The sequence below is a fragment of the Carcharhinus amblyrhynchos genome, unplaced genomic scaffold (assembly GCF_965287045.1).
Source record: "Carcharhinus amblyrhynchos unplaced genomic scaffold, sCarAmb.v2.hapA scaffold_53, whole genome shotgun sequence".
Taxonomy (NCBI): Eukaryota; Metazoa; Chordata; class Chondrichthyes; order Carcharhiniformes; family Carcharhinidae; genus Carcharhinus; species Carcharhinus amblyrhynchos.
In genome coordinates, this window is record NW_027649794.1 from 930,158 (window position 1) to 941,945 (window position 11,788).

General features: G+C 51.6%; 1 protein-coding gene across 1 annotated transcript in view; it reads left to right on the forward strand.

The window, feature by feature from the left end:
- LOC145337604 (nectin-2-like) overlaps positions 1-10,470 on the forward strand; it is a 67,970-nt gene extending 57,500 nt beyond the window's left edge. The window contains exons 6-9 of the mRNA XM_080182398.1: positions 4,929-5,061; positions 8,049-8,109; positions 8,719-8,805; positions 9,941-10,470. Of these exons, the coding sequence (XP_080038524.1) occupies positions 4,929-5,061; positions 8,049-8,109; positions 8,719-8,805; positions 9,941-10,114 (455 nt within the window). The 3' untranslated portion in view covers positions 10,115-10,470. The remainder of the gene's footprint in view (positions 1-4,928; positions 5,062-8,048; positions 8,110-8,718; positions 8,806-9,940) is intronic.
- The last annotated feature ends 1,318 nt before the right edge of the window (positions 10,471-11,788 follow it).

The following is an 11,788-nucleotide window of genomic DNA, read 5'->3' on the forward strand; positions in this document are numbered from 1 at the left end:
TCTGTAACCTCCTCCAGCCTCTACACCCCTCCTTATCTCTGTAACCTCCTCCAGCCCCAAAACCCTCCCTATCTCTGTAATCTCCTCCAGCCCCTACACCCCTCCCTATCTCTGTAACCTCCTCCAGCCTCTACACCCCTCCCTATCTCTGTAACCTCCTCCAGCCCCAAAACCCTCCCTATCTCTGTAATCTCCTCCAGCCTCTACACCCCTCCCATCTCTGTAACCTCCTCCAGCCTCTACACCCCTCCCTATCTCTGTAACCTCCTCCAGCCTCTACACCCCTCCCTATCTCTGTAACCTCCTCCAGCCTCTACACCCCTCCCTATCTCTGTAACCTCCTCCAACCCCCCATCTCTGTAACCTCCTCCAGCCTCTACACCCCTCCTTATCTCTGTAACCTCCTCCAGCCCCAAAACCCTCCCTATCTCTGTAATCTCCTCCAGCCCCTACACCCCTCCCTATCTCTGTAACCTCCTCCAGCCTCTACACCCCTCCTTATCTCTGTAACCTCCTCCAGCCCCAAAACCCTCCCTATCTCTGTAATCTCCTCCAGCCCCTACACCCCTCCCTATCTCTGTAACCTCCTCCAGCCCCTAAAGGATGGAGTGGGCGGAGGAATGTGAGAGTCCCAAGCCCTGAAATTTCCTCCCTAAGCCTGACTACCCCCCCACCCCCCACAACCCCTCCATGGATGAAGTTTTTGACCTATTTTCACAGATCTCCCCGATATCTCCTACTCATCTCAGTGTCGGATTGTTTCCGATGATTATTTCTGTAAAGTAACTGGAGGTTTTAATATAGTCACCGTATGATTCGATTGCAGTCTGTTTCGACTGCGTCCATCTATCTGAACTTGTTTTGTTCATGAATTCCGAATGTGAAGTGGATTCCTTGAATGCGATCCTTGCTTCCTGTACATATTCCAGATGTTTGTTACTCAGTGGAGGTTCGCCCTTTCTGGGGATAGGCTCTCGTGCTGACTAACCCATTTTGTGTTTGGCGATATATGGACTATCTCCTCCCTCCCAACCCCACAATTAGCAGCAAGCCGCAGGGGAAACTCGAATGGAGGGGGGAGAGGGTGAACACTCCGCATTTCATAAGAACATATATCAGAACTAGGAGCAGGAGTAGGCCATTCAGCCCCTCGAGCCTGCTCCACCATTCGATACTATCATGGTTGTTCTCCATAACCCTTCAACCCATTACTAATTAAAATTCAGTCTATCTCCTTAATGCCTCGGCATCTCCCATACTCTGGAATTGTGAATCCCACAGATTCACCACCCTTTGATAGAAGTAGTTCCTCTTCTTCTATTTTAAGTCTACCATCCCCTTATCCAAAAACTATGGCCTCTCATTCTAGAATGCCGCACCTGAGGAAAGGAGTGGCACAGTGGTCAGCACGGCGGTCTCACGGTGCCAGGGACCCAGGTTCGAGTCCCGGCTTGGGTTACAGAGATAGGGCACTGGGGAGAAACTTCCCTCACTGTGTTTTGTTTCCACAATAATGTCCGTGGGATCTTTCGCTTCCTGTTGAGAGTCCAGGTAGCAACGCGACAGCAGCAACATGTTATTCTGGGATGGGCGGGCTGTTTGATGCATGACACTTACCCGAAACGCCTTGGCGGGTGAATGTTTATTCTTGGTGATGTGATTAAGCTGGCTGTTGTTTGTTCAACGTGGTTTGTGGTTTGGAAACCCGCTGAGCTGGTCGGCCCAGGAAAATTCCAGTTTACTTGAGCCGGTTTTCCCCCTCAGTACGAGGGACTTGTAGCGAACACTGGATTCTTCCTCCCCCGACCACCCCCTCTCACCCTCACCTGGACACGCTCTGGGCCTACCTCCTCCCCTCGTCCCCACCTGAACACGCTCTGGGTCTATCCCCCCATCCCCCCCATCCCCGTGACCCCCACCTGAACACGCTCTGGGTCTACCTCCCTGCCTTGTCCCCACCTGAACACGCTCTGGGTCTACCTCCCTGCCTTGTCCCCACCTGAACACGCTCTGAGTCTATCCCCCCCATCCCCCCCAATCCCCCCATCCCCGTGACCCCCACCTGAACACACTCTGGGTCTACCTCCTGCACCCTCGCCCTCACTTGGACCACTCTGGGCCTGTGCACCCTAGAAAGCATTCTTTCTAGTTGTATCGTAGCCTGGTCTGCCTCCTGCTCTGCCCAAGACCGCAAGGAACAAAGGGTTGCGAATGTAGCCCAGTCCATCACGTAAACCATCCTCCCATCCATTGACTCGGCAAAGCAGCCAGCATAATTAATGACCCCACAGTCCCCGGACATTCTCTCTTCCATCTTCTTCTGTCGGGGAAAAAGATACACAAATCTGAGATCACATACCAGCCAACTCAAGAACAGCTTCTTCCCTGCTGCCATCTTTTGAATGGGTCTACCTTGCATTAAGTTGATCTTTCTCTACTCCCCAGCTATTTCTGTAACACTACTACCTACACCCTCTCGTCTCCTTCTCAATGAACGGGATGCTTTGTTTGTTTAGTGCACAAAAAACAATACTTTTCACCGTATACTAATACGTCTGACAATAATAAATCAAATCAAAATCCTATCCCCTCCCTTGGACATTCTCTGGGCCTATATCCCCCGTCTCATACCCTGTGTACACGTTTTTAGAAGCTAGCTCAGATTTCATGCTCAGTTCACATCTGAACCCTGTTCGCACAAGTGGTTCAGCCGGTTCCATCACACATCAATAGATTGTCATCACTCTACTCTGGGGATGAATCACAATCTATTTTGGCATCATTTTGTTTGGGTGTGTACAGATAATTGCAATTTGGAACCTATCCAGTCCCAGCAGAATCCTCTGTCTCCGCAATAAACCCATTAGTTCCAAACTTTCTGAAATGTAGTTTGCTACTTTCCCCCTCACTTTCATTTCCGCCTCATTCACAACTCTCGAAAGCTTGCGGGTTCCTCTTTAGCAGGAGGGAGTCTCTTCAGCCCTTCTACATCTGTTCTTTCCCTTGTTAGTTCATGCCTCACCCGTTCTCTCACTTGCCCTTTCTCTGTGGAGTCACAGAACAGTTACAGCCCATCTTGTCAGAGGCGTATCCCTCAAACCCCGTTACCCAACAAAATTCAATCCATCCTCAATTGCAGTTGACCCCTCCCAGATTCAAGGACTCATTTTTCAGCGAGGCAATGGGATGGGGAGGAGCGGGATAAGAGTGTTTCAGATTTCCAATCTCCTTTGTATGAGGAATTGTTTCCATGTATCACCTTAGAATGGCCTGGCTAGAATTTTAAGGTTCTGTTTCTCCCCTCCCTCCCTCCCTCCCTCCCTCCCTCCCATTGTCCCGGATTCTCCCACTCCATCCCTTCCCCCAGCAGAAGAGAGAGTTTCTCCCCGTCCTACAGTAAGCTTAAACACCTGGGGTGCTCCTCCCCTTCACCTTCTCTCGCACCCCCCACTGCCCCCCCCCCCCACCACACGTAGTCACTCTCTCTCTCATTTCCTCCCTTACACTCTCTCTCTCTCTCTCTCATTTCCTCCCTTACACTCTGTGGCCCTCTTTTGCATTTTACTTCCTACACTCTCTCACATTTTTACCCCAACACCCCCTCTCTCTCACATCCCCACCCCACTCTCTCCCTCTCTCTCTCTCTCTCTCTCTTGCATTTTTACCCCCACCTAGCTAAGACTCAGCAGTGAGGAATGTTTAGGTGAAATATGGTAATGAAGTGTGACCATTGACTCCTAGTCCACCCTTTGGGTGCGCTGTGTCCCTGGGTAGTAATGTTTCTATCAGCTGTGGAATGTGTTTCATTACGCTCAAATAATTTGCTACATTAATCTGTGTGGGGTGACATCATCTGGCTCTGTCCTGTCGACACTTCCTGGAAGCTGACAACTCCTTGTTAATAACAGGAACTACTTACATTTATAAAGCACTTTCTACTGTAGTAAATCATCCCAAAGCACTTTATACAGACAGCGTGAGAAACAATAATAGAACTCAGCACCCAAACAGTTAGAGGAGGTTACAGAGATAGGGAGGGTTGTAGGGGCTGGAGGAGGTTACAGAGATAGGGAGGGTTGTAGGGGCTGGAGGAGGTTACAGAGATAGGGAGGGTTGTAGGGGCTGGAGGAGGTTACAGAGATAGGGAGGGTTGTAGGGACTGGAGGAGGTTCCAGAGGGTTGTAAGCGCTGGAGGAGGATAGGGAGGGTTTTGGATCACGTTGATCAGATATGAGATGGCTGCATCAAGTAGCACAGGCAAAATTGAAGTTGACGTGAGTTGGATATGGTGCTGTGGGAGGTGGGGGTGGCGGAGCTCCCTGCTACTTGCAGTCATAGTCAGTATAAACTCAGCTGTTTGCAGTCGTTAGAGGTCAGTCCCCTCGGGACATCACTGGGATATCCAAAGCCCAACCGTCGAGTCATCTGAATATTGTGATTGTAACGGGTCAGAGGCTGGGAATCCTGCGGTGAGTATCTCACTTCCAGACTCCCCAAAGCCTGTCCACAAGTCCGGTGGTGAGAAACTCTGCACTCGCCTGGATGAGTTCAATTCCAACAACACTCAAGAAGCTCAACACCAGTTGCCTGGGAGTGTTTGATGGGGACAGTGTAGAGGGAGCTTTACTTTGTATCTAACCCCGTGCTGTACCTGTCCTGGGAGTGTTTGATGGGGACAGTGTAGAGGGAGCTTTACTCTGTATCTAACCCCGTGCTGTACCTGTCCTGGGAGTGTTTGATGGGGACAGTGTAGAGGGAGCTTTACTCTGTATCTAACCCTGTGCTGTACCTGTCCTGGGAGTGTTTGATGGGGGGACAGTGTAGAGGGAGCTTTACTCTGTATCTAACCCCGTGCTGTACCTGTCCTGGGAGTGTTTGATGGGGACAGTGTAGAGCGATAATTAATTTATTTTCTCTCCATGCCTCAGAAAGTCCAGTGGAATCTGGATCGACAACTGGAGCTATTGTTGGTGGGATCATTGCTGCAATTGTCATTCTGACGGTGCTGGTGACAGCGGTGCTGATATTTAAGAGGCAAAGGAAGAATGCAAATGAGGATGAGTGAGTATGGAGTGGGCGTTGACTTCAGTCATGGTGGGCTGAACCCTGACCTTTACACTCTTGACCTCTGATATATACCCAGTGCCAGTTTAATGGGATGGTCATCCCCTCAGGATGTAGAGCAGTCCCATGCTATTCAATCTTCTCAGGCAAACGACAATCTACGCGGAGAGTCCTGGCATTTGTAAGCAGCATCGGAAGGGCGGGCAGAGAGTGCCGCAGTAATCTGGTCATCCTGTTATATCCATAGCATGGATTCCCAGTTCCAGCCCTGTTCCATTCCCAGTTCCAACCCTGTTCTCCAAAAATGGGAATTGGGGCACCTAACATTAGAGAATAATCTCTCAATGCTGCTCACCTAAATGCCGGAATTAAAGAACAAAAAAAAAGTCCAGCACGGGAACAGGCCCTCCAAGCTCGTGTCGATCATGATACCCTGACTAAATGAAAAGAAACCATCTGCTCTTACTCGGAATTTATCCCTCTATAATCCCTCCCTATCCCTGTGCCCTCTCAGCTAAATAACTTCAGTATTGCCAGGAAAAGAGACATGCCGTCAAAGTTTTTTGGCTTGTACTCAGCAGGACATTTCAGCAGAATACCAAGTGTAAAAGAGAACAACAATTTATACTTCATGCAAAGAGAGTGCTGGTGGGTTGTCAAGTGGGCCTTCCTCGTGCCCTATAAATTGTTTCCTTTACAACTGGTATTGGTGCGAATCTGATCTGATGAGTGTAAAATTAGAAAGTTTTGACAACCTGTCCCTTTCTTTCTTTTCCAGCAGTGCTGGAGATCCGCACAACCAAAATGACTGACTAGCTCAGTATTCCATGCATTGTGGTGTGGTGTTGATCGTGATGTGGGTCTAATAGGTCAACGTTATGTGTATTGTACATGGGCGAAGAGAGTTGGCGTGCTTCCCATTTCCGTGTGTGCTGCCTTCTCATTTTCAGCCCATGTGATGAAGGGAGATAAAGATGTACCTGCCCTCTCCATCGACACGTCCTCAGCTGTGCCTCCTTGTGGCAGTGCACAGACACTGCAGCCCTCACCCCCCACCTCCGCCCCCCCCCAAGCCTAATGTTTCAGAGAAACCCAGAGGAGGTTTCACCACCCCCCACCCATGCCCACCAACTTATAGACGCTCCCTGACACTCATGAACTTAACTCCCCTGGGTGAATACTGAAATGTTTAAAGTTTATTTATTATTGTCGCAAGTAGGGTTTATTGTAATAAGTCTTTGGAGGCTGAAGTCCCTTCACCAAAATCCCTTTGTGTACTGCTCTTGGAATTGTAAATAGAGTGCTGTCAGTCAGCAGTTTATCTTTGGGAGTGCCAGAGGAACTGACGCACCCCTTTTAAATACCAGGAAAAGGCTCCTTGATTGACCTGTCAATGAACTCCTTAATCAGGGAATTCATTTAGGGGATTTTCACAGCGATTTTATTACTACGTGAATGTAAACCTACTTGTGACAAATAAACAAACTTTAATTTTATCTTCCTTAATGTTAACCTCAGTGGCCTGATTGTCGTCATTACACTTACATTAACACTGCAATGAAGTTACCGTGAAAATCTTAGTTGCCACGCTCTGGCGCCTGTTTGGGTACAACAAAGGAGAAGTTAGCACGGCCAATCCACCTAACCAGGACGTCTTTGGGACTGTGGGAGGAAACCCACGCAGACACGGGGAGAATGTGCAGACTCCACACACACAGTGGCCCAAGCCGGGATTCGAATCTGGCTCCCTGATGCCGTGAAGGAGCAGTGATAACCGTTGTGCCGCTGTGCTGCCATGATGATGTCTAATTCTGCCAACTCCGTACCAAGCTGGTGCCCGTCCTTGTGATTCCATCCCTGTGGACCCAGCCGGGGACGGACACTCTGCTGTTTCGGTTCAGGTAGAGCCGGGTCTCCCAACAGTTTGTACCCTGGAAAGGACATTCCAGATCTTTTCCTCCTCCCGTCACACAGGGTGGGAGAGGCTGCCAGGAAGAGAGGAGGATGTTACCGGAGCAGTTAGCTGGAGAACATACGTTCGAATCCCCCCCAAGGCCACAATCATTTTGATTCTCTCTGCCGGGACTGGAAGTGGCCCTCGGGAAGAGGGGGGTGGCCGGGATTATCAGCTTTCAGATCCCATCCCATTCCGCTTCTGAAGGAAGGAAATTTGCCTTCTGTCCCTGCTCTGGTCCCACCTCAATGTGGTTAACCATTCCCTGCTATCATATTAGAGCGGCGCAGTGGTTGGCGCTGCTGCCTCGTGGAGCCAGGGACCTGAGTTCAATTCCTGCCTTGGGTCACTGTCTGTGCGGAATCCGCACATTCTCCCCGTGTCTGCGTGGGTTTCCTCCGGGTGCTCCAGTTTCCTCCCACAGTCCAAAGATGTGGGGGTTAGGTGCTAAATTGCCCCTTAGCATCAGGGGGGACTAGCTAGGGTAAGTACATGGGGTTATGGAGATGGGTTCTGGGTGGGGATTGTGGTCAGTGTGGACTTAATGGGCCAAATGGCCTCCTCCTGCACTGTGGGGATTCTGTGACCTTATATTGGCTGACCTGGAATGTCCATTTTAACACGTGTGTTACCATGAAGCGAGGGGCAAAGCGTGGGACTGTTAATTGGAAGGGGGAGCTCATAAGCATGCAAGCACGGATTGGGGGCAGGGGCTAGGCCATTCGGCCCCTTTGCCATTCGATAAGATTACAGATAATTTGATTTTGGCCCCAGCTCCTCTTTCCTGGTGACCCACACGCTCTTTGACCCCTGCCACAATGTCGCAATGAGTTAGATACTTGACAGACAATCTCAGACACGCACTTCCAGCCTCTAACTCAATAATCCTTCACGGTGACCATCTTTCAAACAGAAAATAAGCTCCTGGCAAAGTGTGTGGAAAGTTGTCTCCAGAGCTTGTCACTTAGATTTTGTTTGTTTGAAAAGAGAATCAGATCTAATCTTTTTTTTTAATTATTATTTGTCGTAGATTCGAGCCCCCCAACTACAAGCCACCTCCTCCAAAGAAAAATCTGGAAGAAATTGCAAAGGTATTTTCAGAATTTGGAAAGTTCTCCGTCTGTTTACATAGAAACCACTTGTGCTTATGAAATCCCAAATCCCACATGCCGAGAGGCTCCAGGATCTGCGAAGCCGCTTAAATATTTTCGAAAGTTCAGAAACGGGGGGGGCACTCGTTTTGTGCACAGCAAGATCCCACATGTTGCTGCGCAATCATCGGCTGATGCCGACCTGCCTTTGTTCGGTGGCGTTGGTTGGCCGGTATCCTCCGATTGCGCAACACAATCTTTTATCTCTCCTTCGGAGAACAGGCGGGAGCCCTGATCGAATGTCGAATTCGTCAAAAGGTGGCAACTCGGATGGTGTGGCACTCCCTGGGCGCGGCGCCGAGTTCGCTCGGGGGCCCTGTGAGGCTGCGGTGCGAACCACTGTGCCGCCGTGCTGTCCCACTATGTGGGGGGGGGGGACGTTAAGTGTTGGCCTGGATTCTGAGCCCTGGTCTGTGGGGTGGGGGATTTGAGCTGATTGCTTGCTGGGAGGGAGAGGGGGCAGATGGCAGCGGCTGGCACCTCGTGTTCTCTCTGGACACGGATTATTTTCTCTGTCACCGATTCCAAACTAACGCTGCACTTTTTCAGGAGGAGAAAACTGAGGTGGATAAAATGGAAAGCATCCCCTTGAATACGAACTACTATGAAACTGGTGGAGCGGACGATACTCGAATGGTAAGTGTCACTCCCCCTGGGACAGGGAGAGAGTGGGACACGATTGATTTAAAGTGGAAAAGTGCGCAGTGACTTGTTTAGTTGAGCGGGTAAAGAAATGTAGACAAATGTGACAATTCTTTGAGGCCGGAGGAACATGTTTGTGCCTGTACTAACACACTCAAAGACGTTTACACCAGACGAGGAGGTTGATTACAGAACTATAGAGCATCAAAGAAAGAAATTGTGCACAACACTTATAAACCCTGCTTAGATCTCTGATAGAGTGTGGGGCCGAGCTCTGGGGCCTCGGTGAGAGGGCGGAGGAGAGTGTTCCCAAGGATGGCGCAGTGGTTAGCACAGCTGCCTCACAGCGCCAGGGACCTGGGCTCAATTCCCGGCTTGGGGTCACTGCCTGTGCGGAGTTTGCACATTCTCCCCGTGTCTGCGTGGGTTTCCTCCGGGTGCTCCGGTTTCCTCCCACAGTCCGAAAGATATGCGAGTTAGGCGGATGGGCCATGCTAAATTGTCCCGCGTTTCAGGGGGGTTGGTAGCGTAATTGTGTTACGGGAATAGGGCCTGAGTGGGATTGTGGGCGGCGCAGAGTTGATGGGCTGAATGTAGGGATTGTCTGATAGGGAGACTGACAGAGAGAGGGGAGAAGGTTAAGGGGGAGATTGAATCGAGATGTTCGAGGGGGCTTTGGATAAAGTGAATGAGGAGAAAGTGTTTCCAGAGGTGGGAGGGCGGGTAACCAGAGGGGGACACAGATTGAGGAGAATCGGGAGAAGAACCAGAGGCCTCCCCCTCTGCGTGGCACCGAGTTACAGAGATAAGGAGGTTTGTAGGGATTGGAGGGGCTGGAGGAGGTTACAGAAATAGGGAGGGGTTGTAGAGGCTGGAGGAGGTTACAGAGATAGGGAGGGTTGTAGGGGCTGGAGGAGGTTACAGAGATAGGGAGGGTTGTAGGGGCTGGAGGAGGTTACAGAGATAGGGAGGGTTGTAGGGCTGGAGGAGGTTACAGAGATCGGGAGGGTTGTGGGGGCTGGAGGAGGTTACAGAGATAGGGAGGGTTGTAGGGGCTGGAGGAGGTTACAGAGATAGGATAGAGGGAAGCGGTTGGGTTGTTAACCATTGGCTTACTCTCTCTTGGCAGACACTAACCCAGTATTATGATGAGCCTGACCTCAATACGGACCTGAAGTCACCGAACGACACACAAGCTGGAGGCTACCTTGAGCAAGAGAACCCCATTTACAACGACCTGTCTTATCCAGAACCTGAGCATCGCAAGAGCCAGGAGTTTGTGTCAAAGGGAATGTACGTGTAGGCCTCAGGCTCCTCTCTGCATGAGCGCCTTTCCTCACTCTAGGCCAACATCTTCCCTTTTCCTTCCGAATCAACAACACTACTGTCGATTGTTACACTGATGCTTTGATTTTTGGGGCAGAGATTGGAGATTTATTACCTCTGCCGGGCTTTGAATATGAGAGGAGGCTTGAACTCATGCCTCCATCCTCCCACCCCTCTCCTCCCTTCATCCCTCCCTTCCACTCACCCTTCCTTCAACCCTCCGTGGTCCTCAGTCTGATCCTTGTCCTTGCTTGGGACTGAGGCTTTGAGCAGAAACTAGGCCGCAAAGCCTGAATTACAGTCTGCAGGAAGGAAGTGAGGGGAGGGGCGAGGTGTCGGGGGGGGGAGGTGGGCAGAGGTGGGGAAAGTTTGAAGGTCTGTGCCCTGAGGGTTGGCCACCCGGGGGTGGGGGGGGAGTGGGGTGAGCATGGGGAAAGGGAAGCATGCTGGGTTAAGGATAAACTTTCACCTGTCCATTCGCTACAGGAACTGTCCAGTTCTAAGGTCCATGTTTGTCTCAAAATGTGGCCAGTGCTACGAAACACTAATGGTTACCTGAGGGTCAGCAATAGTTGACAGGGACAAGGGGGCTGTTAATTGTCCACTTTGTCCCTGTTTCTACCAATGGATCTGACCATACACTAAAGTTTATGAGCCAGTCTCTCTGAGCATACACTAAAGTTTATGAGTGACTAAGTAGCTCCGGGAAGATGATTCCCACTTACCGCTGTAAACTGATTCACTTCAGGCTAGTACGGTGAGATAACAGCCCTGAACTGATGCCCCTGCCCCTGCCCCTGCCCCTCCCCTGCCCCCTGTTCAAATTCCGGCCCCCTCCACTGGCACCATCCAGTGGTTGATCCGGAATCTGAGGGAGATCGGGGGCATTGGGAGGGTGCTGGGGTCCTGGGCATTGGGAGGGTGCTGGGGTCCTGGGCATTGGGAGGGTGCTGGGGTCCTGGGCATTGGGAGGGTGCTGGGGTCCTGGGCATTGGGAGGGTGCTGGGGTCCTGGGCATTGGGAGGGTGCTGGGGTCCTGGGCATTGGGAGGGTGCTGGGGTCCTGGGCATTGGGAGGGTGCTGGGGTCCTGGGCATTGGGAGGGTGCTGGGGTCCTGGGCATTGGGAGGGTGCTGGGGTCCTGGGCATTGGGAGGGTGCTGGGGTCCTGGGCATTGGGAGGGTGCTGGGGTCCTGGGCATTGGGAGGGTGCTGGGGTCCTGGGCATTGGGAGGGTGCTGGGGTCCTGGGCATTGGGAGGGTGCTGGGTGGACAGTGGGGACTTTTGGGGGTTCTGGTGTATTGGGGTTCTAGGGCATTGAGGGGATTTAGGGCAGTGGGAGGGTATTGGGGCACTCAACGGGGGGGGGTATGGTGTACTCAACGGGGGGGGGTATGGTGTACTGAACGGGGGGGGTATGGTGTACTCAACGGGGGGGGTATGGTGTACTCAATGGGGGGGTATTCTTGAGTGGGGTATGAGGTACTCAGTAAGGGGGTGTGGGGACCCTGGGGGGGGTGGTGTGAGGTACTCTGGGGTTGGGGGGGTGGTTGTGGGCTACTCACTGAGGGGTTGTGGGGACTCTGGGGGGGGTTATGGGGTACTTTGCAGGGGGTATGGGGTACTCAGTGAGGAGGTGTGGGGTACTCTGG